At 31.1% G+C, this 22,239-nt stretch overlaps 1 protein-coding gene across 1 annotated transcript; it reads left to right on the top strand.

The window, feature by feature from the left end:
• Positions 1-5,009: 5,009 nt before the first annotated feature.
• LOTGIDRAFT_128532 (hypothetical protein) lies at positions 5,010-14,471 on the top strand (the record flags this gene model as incomplete). Its single annotated transcript, XM_009064229.1, has 6 exons — positions 5,010-5,109; positions 10,941-11,086; positions 12,799-12,984; positions 13,385-13,549; positions 13,940-14,059; positions 14,334-14,471. The coding sequence occupies 6 exons, from the start codon at positions 5,010-5,012 to the stop codon at positions 14,469-14,471; spliced, it is 855 nt and encodes a 284-aa protein (XP_009062477.1).
• Positions 14,472-22,239: the final 7,768 nt, after the last annotated feature.

Here is a 22,239-nt window from a genome sequence, read left to right as displayed (position 1 = left end):
ATCTTTATCAGTCTAGTAATGCTATTTTGATGATGAAACACAGTCTTGGTTGACAAGAAGACAAGATAGCAAGCTACAACACCAAGTTATGAATCTCTAGACTTTATTAACTCAATCAGAGGCAGAAAAGTAGGAAGTAAAACTCTATTTCTAACTTCACTAACTAGGAAGTCGAACAAAATAAAAAATTAAACTATCCTGTTTTTTAAATTTCACTCTAAAAAATATCTTCAAGGTGACCTTGGTATAATTATTATCCAATTTACTTCAATATCAAAGTTTTGGTGAATATTTTAGGGTATATTGTGCTCAGTATTAACTAGATTGTGCTTCTAGTATATTTTGTGGAAGAAAACAGTAAAAGGAAGCTAATTTTTGACGCGGTCAGTGGATTAGGAAATTTATAAAAGATTTGTTTTTGAACCTAGCTATAAAATAGCATGTGATTTATTTCAACTGGGTTAAAAATTCCTGGAACAATAAAAACTTGGTGGAAAAAAACTAAATTAAAAATTTAAATGATGTATGACAAAGATATTGAAAGAATTTCAAGTTGAGGACACTCCTTTGATTGCTTTCTGAAGTTTGTCTGTGTATGGATTCTGATATTGAAATGGTGATTGTGACTGTATAAATGATGTATCTAGCTATGTGTATTCTCCAAAATATTTACTGACAGCCAATCTTAAAGTTATGAAGCGTTATTTTGGAAGCGTTAACAGCCTATTTAGTACAGGAAATATTTTTCGTTAATACAAGCAAGGTGATGGAACGAGAGTTTTGATCAGTAAAATTAAAATTCCGGAATATTTGTAATGATGATCAACGGAAAATGGTTGAAACCCGATCCCAGAATGCAGTTCTGTTACCAACTAGAACAATATTTTAATCCACTTCACAATATGACCTTGATTCACAGCTCAAGGTCAAATAATCATTTTCAACAAAACCTAGGTAAGATGACATGTTATAGGGTATGAAACTGAGAAGGGTTTAGAATGGGAAAAAAGTAGAAACAATGTACCTGGTAGTAACTGGTTCAGGAAACGAAATTTGGAATTGAGGGAGGGAGGGAGGAAAGTCAGGGTTAAAGTAGTTGGGGCAGTCTGGGAGGGGCTGGGGGTCCAGGGAGAAACTAGGGAGTGACATGCCCTAAACATTACCTTGAATTTGAAAACCTGTGCATATACAGTGTACTCTATGATATGCGACTTCTGTGTATTACGACATCATTTTCTGGTAGCGATTGATATCCTTCTATACAGAAGAGGCTAAAGTTTAACATGAAATTCGGAGAATTATTGAACCCTGACAATTGGTAGAGTAGCCAGTGTTGATAAACCAAGTTGCAGAGTGGAATGGGAATAAGCATGCCCTGCCATTGATAGTATATTTCCTTGACCCAAGTTTTAAGATTTCAAGGTCTATTTTCCGTCAATTTATATCTGATAAGAATTTACGCTTTGGCATCCTTTTCTTACTAAATAAAACCTTTCATAACATTTGATCAATCTTTTATGACTGAACTTGTATTATTCGTAGGTTTTGATCATTACTGTGAAGGATGTGAGTAATACTAATACGTGGTTTCTTCCCTGTCATCTCACCGACTAACTCACTTCAGACGACCGAGAAACTTTGATTTAAAGTGAGGGACAGGATATGAGAAGATGACTAAATTATATCAGGGTAGAACATACTTCCTATTCTCTTTCTATCTTGCTTGGTTCACAGAGTTTAATACGGGTAACACGTAATAGGGGGTACTCAGAGATGACAACATCAAAATCAACAGTGATATTCTTAAAGAGACAGATTTGCCATCGTTTGACCAATCATATGTAAGTCTTAGAAACAGGAATTTGTTGGCAGAGCTTATTAATAATAGCGTTCACTGCTCATCATCGAAATTTGAGCTTTCAAATCCATAAGTATCCATAATTATCTGCGTTTGAAAGTTAAAATAACAAACAGAAATAGAAAGTAAAAAATGGTATTTTTGAAGGAATTGTGTAAATTTCTAGTTCTTCTGAAGACTATTTATATTATTTATTATATTCAAGACAGTTAAAAGCTGATAATTGTGAATTTTTAAAAAAAAAAAGAATAAAATTAATAATTATATTAGAATACAATGATAACTTTGAAAAAAATATAGAAAAATATAAAATTAGATCATAATTTAAAAACACAAAATGATAAATAGTAAACTAAACCAGATTGTAAAGAGGTTTTCTAAACTTTTTTTCGGGGACAGTGATCGCATCAATTTGTATCATTCCAATTTACAATTAGACTTCTGCGGTTCCTGCAATTCCACAAAAACTAAGTGTTTCATGACGTCACTATTTTCAAAATCTGCTAGTATTACAAAATGCCCTTTGCGATAAGAGACGTCAGCAAACACTTAGTTTTAGTGGAATTGCAGGAACCACAGACATCTGATTGAAATTTGGAATGGTGCAAATTGATGTGAACACATAAAAAGTTCAGAAAAACCTCTTTACAATCCCTTCAAATCTTAATTCACATATTAATGATGTTTCCTAGAATTTTAAAATTTTAAATTAATTAGAAATTTGGAAAGAAGGATATTAACTAATTAAAGGAAGTGGTAGAAGTTTTTCCAAGAAACTTTCTGAGAAAATATTTAAAATGAATGAGTTCAGATTTTAAAATTTGATTAAAAATTAGAATTTGTTTTAAATAGAATAATCTGATTGATAAGTAAAAGATAACATCCACAATGTTTCAACAATTTACATTGTCATCTTCAGTTTATATAGTATACTACTCCTAATGTAAACCACAATGTTCCTACAATTTACACTATCATTACCAATATTGATTAGGATTAATCTGATTGAAATAAAACGTATATAATCTCATCGCAGAGTAGAATTATTTAAAAGCGATCTTTTCCTGCTGTACACAAAGTTTCTACAATTTACACTGACATAATCAATATTTAGATAGATTAATCGACCTAATTTAATTGATTAAGAATTAGCGGAGAAACTGACGTTTATTACATAATGTATATTGACGTTCTAATTTATTCGTCAAGTTCGACCCAGTGACAAACAAACAAATCAACCTCTTGTTGATTTCTACTTGTTGATTTTAGACTTGAGCATTTTTTAACACGGGAGATTTCAGCCAACTACTGGTTAGATTTGTTGATCAGTTTGAGTTTAACAGTGATACAACTTGCTAAATGGACAGTTTACGTGGATATTTTTTTACGTTTTGTCGATATGAACTGTGGACGAGCTGGGGGACTGCATCATGGGTAGCGACGACCGACTGCGTGTTTACTTTTCTGGTTGTCCCTGTCAAGAAGCCAAGGTTACGAGGAGCAGTCTAACATTCCAACGTACCGTGTTAGTACTGAGTAATGTTTGTCTCGGCTTGTTCGACTCTCGGGACAGACGGTATCGGCAAGCCAGTGGTATTAAAACCAGCGAGAGGCACGTTTGTTCTCGTAAAAGGAGAATTAAAATTTTGTGACTGTTCTGTATGAGTTGTACAAATGGTTTTAACGATTGGTACGCCTTATTCCCTGGCGTCGCTAAGCGTCGCGGCTGCTAAATCTAAAGGTAGGATCGTCGCCGACTGATATTAAAAAATTTTTTTTTTTTTAATCTTCTAGCATAAAATTCTAGAATATAACTGTTACATTTTGAAAATAAAAGGCCAAACGTGTTTAATGATTTTTGATAATTTAAAACCAAACTAAACCAAGAATTTGTTACATGGTCTTAAAGTGCCCTGGTACTAGACTTGTAAAATATCTTAGTGCTTGCAAACTCAGAAATTGTCACAGCCCTCCTTCTGTTTATTTTGTTTCACATTTGAACTTATTTTTTATGAAGTAATTTTTTTTTCCTGATAAACTAATAAAATTATCTAGAGAAAATATTACAATATTTGAAATGTTTACAGTCAAATATTTATGTCAAGTACAAGACTAAATTAGAAAGTTAACTAATAAAAAGAAATAGACCTATTTTATAGAGATTAGAACACAAGGACTTGGGATATCCCACAAACATACAAGATAAAAGCAGGATTAAAAATTCATGTGAACTTTTTCTCTTTGGTAATTTTAAAACAATAAACAAAACCCCGTAAACAGTGTGGACTCTCTGAAAAGGATGCTTAGTTGAAGAACCTAAATTAGCTTAAAGATCCCTTGATGGTTGGAAATTGAAAAAGCACTAGCAGGATTTACCTCATTGTAAGCTGCATGTTGTTGGCTGTCTTTATTAGACCACATGGTACCGAAAAGTAGGATGTAAAACTCTATTCATTTCATTTCAGTATTTTTACTAAGTATGTTTAGTTGAGATATTAGTTGTATATTATTTTAAATTAGTTTAATCATGAGATATATCAATTAATTAGAGTTTGATGACAATTCTAAAATATTATTTGATTACAAATATTTCCCTGTTTAACTTAATTAGAAATTGTAACGAGAGTTCACTAAACTGTAGCTAAAAGATATTAAGAAAAGATGAGTAAAATATCACAAGACTACAGTGATTATGTGTTTATTATTTTGTGGTTTAATTTTCAATCTTGAGGTTGACAATTAATTTAATTATGGTTAGTAATATATTGAGATTTAGTTCAGATTTTATTTTGTGGTTTTTATTTTCTTAAATCTGCAAATTGTTTGTGGAAAATAAATTTGAAAAACTGGAATACATTAACTTGAGACGGTTTTCATGATATCTTATTTTAAAGTTAAAGCTATCCAAAAACATTACAATTACCATGTGAACTCACTTAAATGAATGCCAATCTTTAAATCAAGTTTTAGAATTGAAGTACCAGAATATTAACTGTGTGGACTCTCTGAAATAGATATTTAGTTGACAAATCCTTTCACTGAGTGGCATCAAGTACTTTGTCTTGTTTTATTCACTGACAGCTTTATCATGTATTTTCTTCAAATTTTTAGGAATTATTCTTGTATATTTTCAGGCAATCTTGGTGTAGCTATGACGACAGCCCAACCCTCCAACACCTCTGAATGGCAACTCTATAAAGTTCTGCAACGAGCCAACTTACTGCAGTATTATCAAGTCTTCATCGCTCAAGGTGAGACCACAATTTTCTTTTGAATTGGTCACATGATTTTTATTGCTCTTGCTTTTAAATTACGCATTGTATCTATGTAGGTCCCAATAGGTACTGAAATTAGTCTGAACCATGTTGCTTTAGTGTAAAAGACCTAATTCTGACTCGTAAAAATAAACTAATACTAGAGTTAAATTTGACTCTCTGTTGTTAATCATGCCTGAAAATAGTTCCAAAATTCTCAGGTTGTGACTTTGATTCAGACAATTTTTGATTTTTGACAAATTTCATATTATTTTTAAACAATCAAACTGGGCCATTTTCAGTGAATTTGTAACAAGTTTTAGAGAAGACACTGTCTGGCTGGGGAAATGTTAAATCATATCCCTGCTCTGTCAAGAAATAAAACCTCTGTGGTACCGGTATGATAAGCTATAAATAAAGCTCCTGTTTTAATTCATATGACCAAGTTAAAGTATGAAACAAGGGCGTAGAATTTTATCTGAAAATGATTCAAAACTCGGCTGTGGGAGAAAGAAGGTTGTTGATTGTTTGTTTTGATTTTCATAAAGTAAATATTGAAAACAATCATCTAAATAAACAATTCTGATCGGCCATGTTTGATTTTCTTGGTTACGATGAATTCCCATGGCGATGTCATATTGTAGAACTTTTCCGTTAGTGTCGCTTTAAGTAATAATCTTCGTAAACACCTGGACATTTTAAACAGGTGGAGCTCAAGTTGCATCTTCCGGGGAACGCAAATCATAAATTTATTCTAGGTGTACATCTAGATGGTAAAGATTCTAGGTGTAAATCTAGATGGTAAAGATTCTAGGTGTACATCTAGATGGTAAAGATTCTAGGTGTATATCTAGATGGTAAAGATTCTAGGTGTTAATCTACATGGTAAAGATTCTAGGTGTTAATCTACATGGTAAAGATTCTAGGTGTACATCTAGATGGTAAAGATTAGATGGTAAAGATTCTAGGTGTACATCTAGATGGTAAAGATTAGATGGTAAAGATTCTAGGTGTAAATCTAGATGGTAAAGATTAGATGGTAAAGATTCTAGGTGTAAATCTAGATGGTAAAGATTCTAGGTGTATATCTAGATGGTAATGATTCTAGGTGTATATCTAGATGGTAAAGATTCTAGGTGTACATCTAGATGGTAAAGATTCTAGGTGTAAATCTAGATGGTAAAGATTCTAGGTGTATATCTAGATGGTAAAGATTCTAGGTGTAAATCTAGTTGGTAAAGATTCTAGGTGTATATCTAGATGGTAAAGATTCTAGGTGTAAATCTAGATGGTAAAGATTCTAGGTGTATATCTAGATAGTAAAGATTCTAGGTGTATATCTAGATGGTAAAGATTCTAGGTGTATATCTAGATGGTAAAGATTCTAGGTGTATATCTAGATAGTAAAGATTCTAGGTGTATATCTAGATGGTAAAGATTCTAGGTGTAAATCTAGATGGTAAAGATTCTAGGTGTAAATCTAGATGGTAAAGATTCTAGGTGTAAATCTAGATGGTAAAGATTCTAGGTGTAAATCTAGATGGTAAAGATTCTAGGTGTAAATCTAGATAGTAAAGATTCTAGGTGTAGAATATAAAAGTTATGTTGTGAAGAATAAAAGACCTGGTTTAACTGGTCTGATAGTGATATGATATTCACGTTGATTGTGTTGTTTAATTTAACTTGATTCTTCATTCTCAAACATCTTTTATTCCGCGAAGTTTTTAATCGTCAAGATCGTAAAGGCTGGTTCAAGCTGTTAGTTTGCTTGCAATGACCTTTATCAATTCGTGACAATTTGTATTATATTTATCTCCATGTTAAGAGTAGAGTTTCAGATTGGACACAATGAAGCCTCAAAACTAAATTTTAAAAGATTTAAAAAAGAGAAGATATGATTATCCAGATGTTTGTAGATGGAAATGTTCGAACTTGCCTTTACAATAACTGCCAGTATAAAACTAAAACTGCAAACTACACATCAAAAAAGTGAAAACTTTGACCATAAAAACTCAGTGAATTGCACAAAATAGAAAAACTGGTTTCATTTCATGACAAACTTTAAATTGATTAATGGTTTCTTTTGCCGCTCTTTTTTCCCTCTCAAAGATTCCCATTTCCATGACAACCAAGCAGATAATTTGCAAAAAAACTCCACAACTCTCGAGTGAAGTAATGTTTTACAAAATATTCGCGAAGTAAAAAAAGGCGGTATGGTAAAATGTAATCTTATTAATTCAATGAAGTAACTATTCATCGAAAAGCGAAGTTTGTGTTTTTATTCTGAAATTTAAACGACTTGCAGATATATTTTTATATTTTTTCTTCGTCAAATTGCGCAAGAATTCTTGAGTTTAAACGTAGAATAAAAATGATATCAGCTCAATTTCACAACGCTTACAAATTGTGGTTTTTGTTTCACGGCAAGCTGATGAGTCATTTAACTAATGGTTGGTGTTAAAAACACTTATAATGACCAGTTTAATTCTCAATATTTTAACAAGTTTTATTATTCTTGATAAGATCTGAACGTCATTAAGAAAGCAGAGAGCACATATAACAAAAAACACAAGGATTGTTATTACAGAAGTGTGTTATACCATCATATATTTCCAAGTATTTTTTCTTAAATAATTCTTATTCTTTAAATAGATGGTTTTAATAATTCTTTTTTTTTTTAAATCTTTAATTAAACAGATGGTTTACTATGAAACTATGAAACACCTCTTTCTAAATAATTTTATGACATCTGGCGGCAAGAACCCCAAAAACAAAACTTGAAATCCAAAACATGATATTGATTGTATAATAAAAGTGAGACGAATTTGTACAAGTACTGAAATGGTCCTTGATTTTCACATTTTCATTCTTTTTCTCATTGAACTTAATTTTACTTATTTGTTGACAGAAAAATATTAGAAATAACCTGACCAGTTTGATCATTTTTAAATAGTAAAATTAGTATCTGTATAAACACTACTAATAGAAATATTCATCTGGGTCTAAAATAAAACATAAAAACTCTATACAAAAAAACGGAACTTGTTGTCAAAGTCTATATTAATAATAGGATAATAATGACCAGAAAAAGACTGGTTGATGGATCTACTGTGTAATAAATGTCACTATGACCTTATAACTTGGAGAGTTTTTACCCTCAGTATTTTACATTTCAAACTCCAGTGTGAGTTTTTATTTTCAAGGCAGTTTATGACATGTTGTAATGCCACTAGGCTTGTCAGTTATTCACTCTGTTTTTTTACTTGCTTTACGTTTTTTATACAGCTATTGTGATTGAGACTATAGTCTTCAATAACCAGTACTTTCTGTTGTCATCAATATATATTTTGATGTTATCTCTGATATCATTTTGTGACATTTTTACTTTGTCATTCATTAGAGAGTTTTGCTAAATTTGGACAAGGAGTTATTTTTCCTCTAAGATTTAAAATAATTAGTATAGCCTTCACTCCGTTTGGTTGTAGACACTAAATCAACTAACCTAAGACCTACCATCATAACTTCCAGATATTCTCAAACATCCTATGATCTCTGAAATTTTACTTATGAAATGAAATGAAGTTGTACATCCTCCTTTTCTGCATCTAATTGGTCTTTTGAAGACTAGCCATGCAGTGCACAATGAGGGAATTTGCTTCAACATGATTTGCATATTTAGTTTTATTAACCAATCAGATTTAAGGAATTGTTTGTATCAGCTGATAAACCACGATTCCAACTATTCATCTTACTTTTCAATTAATCAATCTGGCACCTGATTCATTTACGATTAAATGATATTGTATTATTAGCGTTATTATTTACCTAACAAGTTCCTGTATATTTTGTGATGATGATTTAATGTTCTGTGGTCAGATTCTCCAATAAATTCAGTATTAAATAATTTATAATCAATCGGGTTCCTGTATTAAATTTAACGTGAATTTTGACTTTCATCAGAGTTTTAACTTTTTATTAACTGACCTCAATAGTTTAAAATCAACTTGTCACACCATAAATATTATCCCCTTCACAAAGTTTTTATTTTAGCCTTCATTTTCATCCAATCAGATTAGTTCTAACAAAAATTAACGTTTCTCCTTTCACCAGTTTTTACTGAAATTGATTAAAACTTGAGAATTTATTTCTGAATAAAAAATCAAGATGGCAATTTTTCTCAATTTGAATTTTTTCAAAGTGAAAAGAAACATTGATGATTTTTTCCTGAATAATTTTACAATTTCTAAAGGCTATCAATTCTTTTGTTCGTAATTTTCATTTCCGACGGATTCCCACGGAAACAATATAAGGATTTAGATTATTTCTTATAGATATTATTTAGCAGGAATCAGCTGGGCTTCGTTCTAGTTACCGTCACTGAGATAAAACCTAGATTTTAAGAAAAAATGATATCTTTATAAGTTTTTTATACAGACCAGATTTGAAATAAATTAGAGTTTTTGATCAATATGATGAGGGAAATGTTTAAATCAAGTTAAATTTTGTGACTAGAATCACAGGTGAATAGAAATAATGTTATTTTATGGGTTTATAGAACTAAATTTCAAATCTAATTTAATAAAAATAGGGTCTTTTTTATGATTCAAATAAATGTTCAAAGTAAAATTTCTCCAAACCAACTGTACTGTGGAATGAATGTATGTGGCAGAAGTGGTTTTATACAAGAAATTTCTATCTTGTTACATTCTTCCCATTCTGTTTATAATTTCATGTATCATTATTTCTCTTGTCAATAAAATACTGTTTATACAAAAAAAAAAAAAAAAATTTATAATGCAGTAAAAAGTCAACACTGCCTTTGGTCTACAAAAATCTCGAGCACAATTCTTATATTGAAGTAAAATTACGTGTTTTGTACTTTAGTAAAATTGACACACACCTCAATTGAACGTGAAGTTACTTTGTTTAAACTTTTCAATTGGTCTTTATTGTTTGTATTTAACACCTAACTTTGTGTATTATAGAACAATTTTTCTTATAAAACATAAATTTTATTTCAATTAAAAACTGACTTTTACTTGAATTTTATTGAGAAATAATCTATAAATACTGTGTTCACAAACTGTGTTCAAATTCTAAAAATTTACTCACATGGTTTTCTGATATTATTTTTGTCAAAAAATGCCAGGGAACGGTTGTATTGAAAGCCTGGTCAGCTAGTGTGTGGTGATTCCAATATTTTGTTGTGACCTAGCTAACTATAGATAAAATAGAAATCACTTGCTCAATTCAAAACAACAGGTTACAGTTTCCCAAAAAAAATATCTTAAAGATGGGTTTCTGGAATTCTGCTGGTAATTCTCTTCTAATTTATTATGGACTTGTGAGGCAAACTGGTATTTTTCCAAGAACACCTCTACTTTCTATTCATATAAGTATTAGCATTTTGATTTTCATAAATGAAAATAAGGGAATCCATCTTTAAGATCAAACTTTATTGTAAATATGATATTTCTCCATGTTAAATTCCACTTTTATTACAAATTTTTATCTTAAGATTTTTTTGAGAACAAGGGCCCAGAGTCATTGGACAATCTCTGCAGGAGACGACTAAAGGCTCACTTAATCTTGATAAACAACTAGTAGTATATACAAATACTTCTAGTCTGTCAAAATATTCCACTGCTTTCTGTTAGAAGATGTATAACACATATAACATCAATCTTCTGTTTGACAAAAATCTTCTATGAATAGGGACACACACGTGGTTTTTTAACTTTTGTTATTCTGAAACTGCATGATAGGTAGTTATGATGCTTAAATCATCCCAAAGATTGTTAAAAACTGATTTATTTTGTGTATTACAGGAGGTGATGATGTACAACAGCTATGTGAGGCCGGAGAAGAAGAGTTCCTGGAAATAATGGCATTGGTAGGAATGGCCAGTAAACCTTTACATGTTCGTAGATTACAGAAAGCTTTACAGGAATGGGTCACTAATCCAGGTATGATTGTTGTTTTCTTTTTAATCTTGATAAAATTATAATTTCTCTATCTATCTTCTTTCACTTCTACCCTGAAGTTATGCAGTACAAAATTTCATGGCCAAATAAAAGAGATATAGAATGAACTCTTAACACAATTTAATATGGATTTTAGGATTTTCTAAACTTTATATAGGTATTGAGACCCATATGGCTTTTATTAGCAACATTATTATTCTTTATCAGTTGTCTGTGTTTCCTGTAATTATAGAATTGTTCACTATATATGACATCACTATCACCAAAGCTTGTGCTTTCCACGTTCTAGGGTTTGAAGGTCATTTTATTCCGAATTGAATCATTATTTTAAACTTAAAAAGTTGTCAAATAAGATTTGAACGACATTTAGTTGTTGAGAGTAGATATAACAGAAAGCGAAAGGGAATATGTTCATGGCTCTCCCTACCCCCTATATTGCTATATATTTATATTACCATAATTACTTCCTCCGTCTTCATCTTCATCTTATATCTGATGATGACACGTGTAAATTGAAATGTTGAAAGCACATATAACAGAAACACAGGGGAATGTATTTCATATTGCATCCCCCCCCCTCTTTTTGCTATATATTACCATCTTTACTCCCTCCTTCATTTCATCTGATGACAACACGTGTAAATTGTGTTGAAACATTATGTAGTTTGTTATTAATGAAGTGTGTTATATAGTAATATATTCCCTTGTGTTTTCTGTTATAAGTTGTAATATTTAATCTTTATCAACTGAACAATGACAATATCTGAACTTTAAAATGAAACGTAACACAGTGAGTTTTCCTTCACCAAAAATCACGAACGTTTCTTCGATTTCCCTTTCTGAAATCAACTAAAAACACGAAATAATTCTCATACGATGGTGTTATTTTCTTTATTGCTCGAAACTTCCTGGCCAGCATGTTCTATTTTTCACAAAAATATAAAAAAAATAAAATTTTATCATCCGTATCTTTGTTATAATCTTTCTCAATGGAGTGTGAAATTTTTGAAACATTAATAATTTTTATTATCGTTTCCCCTCGAAAGTTTTTAAAAATGATTTTTGTTGTTTCTTTTTGTTTTAATTTAATGACATTTTAATATGATGATTTTAATGAAAGTTCATTTGATTGATATTTGTTGTTAATTTCTTATAATGATATTATATTTGATTAACATGATCAAAGATTCTCCTGATAAACAACCCAACTTTCTTCAGGCCAAACCATCTTCTGAAACTCAAAATCCACAGACTAACAAACTGTCAAATACACACAGAAAGCCAGCGAAAAAAAATTATGATTTTTTTATTACATGGGTCAGAATTAGGTTTATTTCAAAGTCAAACATTTAGCTCATGACATTTCACAAGATATCCAAATAAACCCCAAAGTTAAATACAAAAAATTATTATAAAATGGAAATTGGTTGACAAGCTGAGAGGATTTTTCATAATGAAGTAGAGACGTAAAATAAAGTGGCAAAATTTTCTTAAAAAGATCAGAAATATTTCATCAGTTTTTAAATCAACCCCCCAAAGTTGATGAAAGTTGTTAATCTATGTGAAAAATGATAAAAAGATATTTTTGTTTGTATTTGTAGAGAGTTTTACGGAGTTAATATGATATTTTTGTTGTTTTTTTACAGGAAGTTTTCAGACTAGTAGTGGTAGTAGTAATAGTGGTAATGGAGGAACTCAGCAGACGTCACAAACAACCAGTAGTCTACCCACTTCCATACGAGAACAGACCTTACCAAACTATCAATTACATTCCAGTCAATCAAACTCTGTGGTAAACGCGCCCACTTGGAACCCCACGTCGCGGAGTATCAGTCCAGCTAGCAGGGGAGATAACCCTAGTCCTTCTTCCTCCCCCCATAATGATCAGGTAAGTTCCAGGGATCTTTACTCTATTATATAACTCCTACATCACAGAGTACTCCCTAGTCCTTTCTTACCTCCCATAATGATCAGGTACGTCCCCCGCTGTCCCCACCCCTCTATGTTTATAAACAAGGAAGAACAAAGCACGGTTTTCCGTTTACGTCCATTGATTTGTAAAAAATTTTTTGCCTCGCTTCACAATTGTAACAGTTCTCTCTTCTTAGAATGCGTAATGTTGAAAATTAAACAATTACACAATTTAATGATTGAAATGTTGACTGATAATAAAAATTTATTAATTATATCCAACATATTTAACATTTAATACGATGCCGAATTTAAACCATATTTTTTATATTATACTTAAAGTGATAAAAATTGTTTTAATATTGTTTTATTTTTAGTCTCTCACGTTACCACCGTTACCAAATTCTCCAATGATGACGCCAGTCCTGGTAGAAAGTCAAATCAACGCTATCGCGGAAGCGGCTGCCAAGTTTGCTAAAGATATGTCCCACTATGAACCAAAAGAATTAAATTTAAAAAAACCTATCAATAGAGAGATTCAGGTAAAATAATTTGTATTTATAATGGTGGTCAAAGGGAGATAATTTTGTTATGTTGTATCGTATCAGATCAGGTTTCTCTATCTAAAGTCAATCTAAAGTAAAGTATGGAGTTATGCAACAAGAATTTATTGTAAGATTTTTTCAGAAATAGAGATCAATCAATGAGATGGATTGATTCTATAAGAAAAAGGATAGATTGAAACACGATAGTTAGATTTTTAACTTGCTTGATACATTAAAGCTAATTCAGAATCGTTCGTAACATTAACTTGAATAGTTTACTTACCAGGATAATTTGACTCAGTGATAGTTGGTAAAAGATTTGACACGTCATACACCCAATCAGGTGTAGAACAGCAGGATATAAAACATTTTATTTTGTTTTTACAGGCGGTGATGATGATGACAGAGGATGATACAGGAAGAATGGAAGAGTTGAGGAAATATGCTGCTATTTACGGTAGATTTGATTCCAAACGTAAAAATGATCGACCCATGTCACTTCATGAGGTAAGAAAGATAGTTTGATGAAATATGTTGTAAATGATGTAGTGTTATATTAATAGGTAGAGCAAAACCACGTTTTTTGGTATATCCTAAACGCACCAATACACCAACTGGAAAATGGTGTCCATTTCTTTGTACAGTCCCAAGTCTGTTTTTGCAAGGCTTTCCCATCAAAGATTGGGTCACAAGAGGAACATTAAATTTATTATAACTAATTGTCTGGTTCTATTTGGTTTGAATCAAACTTTGATGATAAATTTTTTAAATCTATTTATAGATGTCAGTGAATGAAGCGTCTGCTCAGTTATGTCGTTACATGCCGTCATTATTAACAAGGCGAGAAGATTTATTCCCCTTGGCTCGACAAGTTGTACGGAATAGCGGCTACCAATATTCTAAAGGACATTCCAGGTAAGTTCTCTTAAAGTTTCTTTCCAAAATCCAATCTGGATCAGCTCTATGCCTGGGAATAAGTGTACAATGAGGGAATTTTGCCAGGACAGTGACATTAGCTTACTCTTTTGAACTGTCTAGGAATCTTTAACATGCACATTCTATAGCACATGGGGCTTTGGTTTTTTGTTCCCATCCAAACAACTAGACGCTTGCCATGTCAGCCCCTCTTACCTGCATCACTGACTGGGGGAAACTGGGTTGAAAAATCGAAGGTATTATCTCCACCTACGCTGGGATTGAACCCTGGACCTTCAGGTTAGCAAGTAAGGCGTCTATCTCACTTAACCAACGTGACCCCCCTACTTATCAGAAGTCCAGGCAGATTTCAAAATTTCATTGCTATATATTATAGTTTTAATGGAAATTGATATTTTTATATTATATGTCATGTGCTTGAATATTTTCATGGTAGAATTAGAAACACATTTATTTTTTTTTTTAAATTTTGAGTTTATTTTTTTTTGCATGTTTTTCAATCAAAATTGATGCATCTATTTTTAATTTATTTCTCCTAATTTTTGTTAAAAGCATGTTGTTTCTTTTAATCTCTTTCTTTCTGACTTTTTAACCTTAAATTCCTGATTCCTTTTTATTTGTGACATTTTTGGGTTGAAATTTCTCCGGAAAATTGTGTTTTTCTTCTCAATGTAAACTTTCAAAAAATTATATTTTTAACAACGCAAAGAATTTTTAAGACTGACGGTACTATTTTGCGACTGATTCGCTTACAAATTTTTCAAAATTTTTTTGATTTGCTCAGGCAATAATTTGATTTATCCATTTACACACACAACAGACTGAGAGTCCATATAAAATGTTAATCTGATATTTCTATGATCAAAACAAAACTAAATTCATTCAATAAACTGTCTAAATTTCTTTTAATATTTTATTTTCTGTTTCTGTTATTTTCGGCATGTTGCATGAATCTTAATATTTATTTTCAAACTAAACTCTAACTTCATATATATATATATATCTTATCACTGTTGTCAATTTATCCAAATTATTTGAAAATTGTGAAATATTTTTTGATGGTTTGACTTTATTCATGTTTAGGTTAAAAACATTTGAAAATGGGTTCAATGATGTCTCTTCCAAAATGTAAGCACAAAGTTCCTTATTTTATTTCAATTGATGGTAATTCATTATATCAGAAGGTAGTCAGCAAATATTCGCGAGTAACAAGAATGTTGACTCATCTTTATTTTCTTGAGGTGTATTAGCAGAGTAAGCAAACTCATTGATCAGGATTGAGAATCGACATAAGAATATTCTACTGTATGGATACTCTCGACTGTTATCTTATTGACTAGAGATGTAAGACACCACTTTTTAAGCAAATAAGGGATGAATTTAATATATGATTTAGATGTATACTGACTTCTATAGTCTCATGTTTTGGATATCGTACCTATCATCAGGACAGTTGGGCTTCTTACCTGAAAAATTCTTACTTTAAAACGAAGTTTACTTCCTGAAATTACAACAGAAAAGGAGTGTAAGATTTATGAAACAGACCCCTGGTTTAGTAATTTGATATGAAACTTGTAATCAAAGTAAGAGAAAGAATCAAAATGGAAAACGATTAAAAAGAAAACATTTTCCTATTTCCCTTTTTCTCCCAAGTTCCCCTCCCCCCAAATTTAAAATTAGAAGCATCAATTTTGATTGGAGTGGTTTGACAATTTGCCTTTGAATGAAAAACTAGAATTTGCAAAAATGAGTGTGGTTTGCTAATTTGTGGTTTGTTAAATTGTAAAAGGATATGGGTGACATTGTTAATGTTTTAGGGCAGCTAGTCAGTTTTGATTATGTAAAGTCAAAATCTGTTTTTGATGAGTAGAAATGTATGCATATTTTGATCTCTACAGCATTGTTTCATGTTGTAATTTTGATGACTCTGCCTGTGTTTTAGGGGAGCTGATATTAAGAAATTAAAACCAGAAAGTTTATCACCCAAACAATCAGAATATGAACGACTCCAGAGAGAGGTAAGAGATATTGGTATATTTTTGAACCCTTTGAAAAACAAAACGACCGTAACTAAAAAAAATCAAATGCAAGGAATTTAACGTCCTACTTTTCTGCACCATGTTAGCTAATGAAGACGGGCAACACCATGCAGGGTGTGATGAGGAAAATTTTGCTAGTAGCCTACTCTTTTTGATTTCCAATTGTAGAGGGATCTTTAACATGTACAGTCTGTAGCACATGGGCCTCTAGATGTTAAGAATACTGTATTTGAAATAATAATACAGTACACAACTGTTATAAAGTAACAGAAAAATATGTTATGTATTATCATCTTTAAAACTATTTTTCCTAGGAAAGGTTAACAGCTATTAATACAGAATTTTTAAAAATAAAAAGTCAAGTCAGTAAGGTTGAACGAGAGATTGAAGAATTAACAGAATCGGGAAACGCAGAAAAACTCCAGAAACTTAAAAATGAAATGGAGATATATAAAAATCAACAGATGCATCTGATGAAAGAACAGAGTGAAATTATACGCAGACAAAAAAGGTAAAAAAATATCGAAATTATTTACATTTTGTCATTGTGATGAAGATTTTTTATTGTATGTTATTCAAGATGTCAATGTAGAGCAGTAGAACTAACTGGTTTTATTAACTTTTCGATAAGACTCCCCTAAATTTCTGGAAATGAGTTGCAGATTCTTTTTTTTTTTTTTTCCGCGTAAGAAGTGCGAAAAGCGTCACCGTTTTCCTAAAAGTTCCGGAAATGAATTCAATAGTCACTTACCTCTCTTGCTGTTCACAATCCAAGATATTTATATTGTCCCAGTTGATGTCGGGATAACATGAGTACACTAGACTATTGTCAGTTGATGTCGGATAACATGAGTACACTAGACTATTGTCAGTTGATGTCGGATAACATGAGTACACTAGACTATTGTCAGTTGATGTCGGATAACATGAGTACACTAGACTATTGTCAGTTGATGTCGGGATAACATGAGTACACTAGACTATTGTCAGTTGATGTCGGATTTTGCTTTTGCACGACATCAATGAATTGAGAATTATTCTGCAGTTTATTTGAAAATCTTTGAATGAGTGAAATTCCAACTCTCTGTATTATTATTATAGATATTTAATGAAAAGAAACGGTGAATTAGGTTTTGATGGCGAAGGTAAGTTCTGATATATTATAGGGATTTTATCATGTTAGCCCCCACTATCATCTTCAGTGAAAGATGGCTGCAATGTTTTGGGGTTTTGCCTCAACCTGTAATGGAATCGTATTATGAGTTTAAAATCACTGATTTATGAGAATAGTTATTATTATGTTTTTATTTTATCATGGATCTGTTTTATTAGTATTTTAGATTTTTGAGTAAAATCCTCACTTTTCCTCAAATACCTTTTTTTTTATAAATTTTTTTTTTTTTGTCGATCTTTCAGATTTTTCCTCGGGTCGATCACCGAATAATTCAAACGACAGTTTCAGTTCATATTATACGGCCATCGCGGAGTCGACCCAATCCATGGGCGGACAATTCAAAGAGACTTTATTTGACGAAGGACTTCGTATTGCTCAACAATATGGGATGGCGGGGTTCGCTGAGGAACTAAAAGAATTACAATCATCAAAACCAGCTTCGAGTAACGATGGTGAAGAAAATTCCGTGTCAAGTGAAGACAATAACTCAGATAGCGGAATGGAGGAGGGACAAAATAGAAAACGGAAATTGGACTCGGAAGAAACCGATAGTGTCAAACAATTAAAACTGAGCAATAGTGACTTTAAACTCAAACAAAATGGCGACCATAATCTGTCGTCTGCTAGCCAAATTCCCGCCGCTTCCAGTCCTAAACTTGTAACAGGAAGTGGAATGTGTACTGAAGCGTTAACCAATCCAAACAATGGAAATGGAGATATTGTTTTATAATATTGTCACAAATTTCTTAATATTGTCTCACAAATTGAGCTGATTGGTTCAAAATTTTAAATTTTAAATTTCCTTAAGTTGTTTCTAATGAATGAGTTCTGTCCAAATTTGACAAAAAAAATAAAAAATGGTCAACTGAACGCAGAGAATGTTTTTTTTAAAATTTATCAATCTCTATATAAAAGCAATGAATTTGAAATTTATTACATATCTCGAAAATATGAAATTTAAAAATTTGGACCAATCAGCTACCAGATTAATATAATACTTTATGTTACTGTTTTCATCGTGTACAAAATATCATCTTCTCATAGTTCTTTATTGTTAAACGTCTGGTTATCAGTGTCTTTATGTCTTTATGTCTTTATGATGGTGTCTACATGTGATTACGATGTCTTCATGTCTTGACAATGGTGTCTACATGTGAGTATGGTGTCTACATGTCTTGACAATGGTGTCTACATGTCTTGACAATGGTGTCTTCATGTTATTATGGTGTCATTATGTACGTACGTACATATGGTGTACGTTTCTAAGCTAAAATATGATATAGGTCACTTGTCTGAAGATCACATAGCGTGAAACTCTGAGTAACAACATGTTTTTTTAGGTTCTGTTTTAATATTTCTAGTTTCTATTACTAGTAATACTACCCAAACCTAAAAATAGAATGCTTTGGTTTATGATTTGAAATCTCCCAAGATTTGCAGGAATTGATTGTTAATATACAACAAATATTATATGAAGAAAAAGCGTTAAGTTGGTAATAAACTGTTTTATATTAGAGCCTCTAGAGGTGATAACAAGAGTTATAAACCAAGTAACAAGTCTGTCAAATAACAATAGCTATAATGTAGATTGTATTTATGTTGAAGAAGATAGAGAGTTAATATATTATGTTTGTTTGTTTGTTTGTTTTGTTTATTTATTTCTGATTTCATCATCTTATTATTATTATTATTATTATTTATTAAGAGTTCTGTTAGTCATATCTTTCTTTTAGTTTCTGTCAAAAATAAACAAGACCTTTTCTAGACTTTGTTTGTGTATCGCAGACACTCGTGGATTCTATTTACACCATTCTGATTTGGCTTCACGTTCAATGTCTGTGGTTCCTATATATCCAGAATTTTTATTACCAGTTCTGACTTCCTATCAGAGAAAGTATTCAAGCTTAGTGGTATATAAGATTTGAACGACATATAGAAGCGAGGAGCACATATAACAAAACACAAGACAATATTATTAAATATAACACACTTCTTTAATAAGGTCTGATGAGGACATGTGTATATTGTGTTGAAACGTTATGTGCCCAACCTTAATAAAGAAGTGTGTTATATTCCATAATATGATCTTAAAACAGCTCAGATAAGAAATTTCAAATAGAAAAAAGAAGATTATGATTTAGAAAGATAAGGTATTAAATCTGATTTCTGAAAGACAAAGAAAGAAAATTATGATTTAGAAAATAAAGTGCTTGTTTATTTATTAGAGTGGTTATAGAGTATTTTAGATTTGTTAGAATTGACATGTTTTAGTTGTTGTTTAGTGGGAACTTGTTTTAGTTTTAGAGGGAAAGAAATCAACATATCATTACTGTAATGAAGTTAAAGTTGTTTTCCACCAAACTTGAAGGTTAGAGGCCACTTGATTGGAGAGTTCTCCACGTTTGGAATGCATGGAATCAACAGAGCGTTCAATGAAACAAGTTGAAACAGAGTTAAGAACACATTTCACGCCGGCCAAAAAAAAATTGGAATTAAAAAATGCGGAGAGGGAAATTTTTGATCATGACATATTCCGCTTCTTTACCATTCGATTGGATGCTAAATTAGACCAGACGGAACCTGTTCAGAACAAACCAATCAGGTGTCACCTTAAGTTATAATTGCTGAAAGATAAACTAATGATCTGCCATTGTGCTATGTCGTGCCTGATATATATTGAAGGGTAATATATAAATTGGTAGATAGAATTCGAAGATACTCAAATTGTAAACTATTCTTGCCAGAAGATAATATTTATAGCATAATTTTATTTCATTTATACTGGATACGATATTGATAATGATAAAAATATTAATCAAATCAAGATTAAATAACAGTTCTTTATTCTGATTGGTTGATTAAGCTACGCTGTTTTTGGTCTGTTTCTCAAAAAATCGCTCTTGAAACTTGTTTTTATAATCAATATTATCATCATTTGACCTATACTCAATTTGTTTTTTGAAATAATTTTTTTGGGATTTAGAAAGATTTAAAGACAAGCAAGTTATAATTTCTTCATCTTTGTTTTTCATCTTCTTCATCTTGTACTTTTCATCATTTCTTCTTATACTCAGATATTTCATTTTCATCATGGAAATTATTTCATAGTTTTACATTTTCTACCTGAGAGAAGACTAGCATTCCAGTTATAAAGAGTGCTTGAAATGTTATATTCTGGTAAAATTACAGCTCTAGATATTTTATTTTGTATATTTTGTGGGGTGAACTGAAAATAAGTGAAGTAATCTCTAGAAAAGTGGGCTCTCTGATTAATATTTTCACCAGCTGAGATCTTTGTTTAAACTTAAGTATTGAAGTAGTGGAATGCTCAAAGATGTCAAAATAAAAACTTCTCAGATTATCTGTAAACATATTCAGCTAGATGGACATTTACCCCTGATAGAAATACATTACCCCTGATAGAAATACATTACCCCTGATAGAAATACATTGAATAGAGAGAGAAACTATTTATCCTTTATAACCCCTGGTAAAATACAAAGTATCCTCTTCTCCAGAAAATGTAAAATTATGAAATATTAAGATATAGATTTGGAAGGCATTTAATAAGTCTCATGGAAGAATCCATAGCTTTGTTCAATTTCCAAATTCTATCAATATTTATTTTATTATTATTATGTTTTTTCTATTCTATATGTTTATATTATCTGTTATATTTTCACCTTTTCATCAGAAAAAAACAAATACCATATTTGTCTAAAAAATAAAATTTGAAACTTGTCCCTTGGTCAGTTGAAGTCAATAATTTTGTTTATGTGGATTCTTGAAAAATATAATACTTTGACAATTTTTCACTCACTATTTAGAAAAAAAAATAACTAAAATATGGTAAAATTTTAAACAATGTACTACAAGATATGACAATATTTGAACTTTAATGTACATTAAGTTTGTACAACTTTGTATTACTCTGTATCTGAATGTGGTAAGGTGTACAACAATGTACAACAATGTAACTGAATGTAAAATATAAAGATATCAACTGAAGATAAAATTGTTGTTGAAGATTGGATGTATTTGTGAAATTTTTTGTTAAAATATTTTTTTTTTGTTATAATATAAATCTTTAATTAAAGAATATTGAATATTATAGTTTTTTTTATATAATATTGAGGAGTGTAATAAACAAGCAACATTCTTAACACAGAAACTTGGTGTGGTCCTAATTTCCTGGATTCCTGGGAATGCTGACTCATTTTTATAATGTTGCCATGCACAGGCCCATAGCTGAGGGGAGGGGAGGGGGAGAGGGAGCATCTTAGAGATGCAATTGGTAGTGTGATATGTGGAGTAAAATAATTAAGACCCCCTTGAAAAATTTCCTTTCTGCCTGAGATCCTTTGAACTATCATATTCTATCCACACAGGACAACTTGATTTGAGAATGGCAGTTATAGTCGTTTAGACCAATCAAAAGGTTTCATTTTTGCGGTTTTGTTTTGTTGAAATGAACACACAATTTTAAATATTACAAAAGCATGGGAAACCCACCTCACAAGTGATTGAAATTCACCGAC

The sequence above is a fragment of the Lottia gigantea genome (assembly GCF_000327385.1).
Source record: "Lottia gigantea unplaced genomic scaffold LOTGIsca_61, whole genome shotgun sequence".
Classification (NCBI taxonomy): domain Eukaryota; kingdom Metazoa; phylum Mollusca; class Gastropoda; family Lottiidae; genus Lottia; species Lottia gigantea.
Note: the sequence above shows the minus strand (reverse complement) of the source record. Positions and strands in the feature narration are given on the sequence as shown.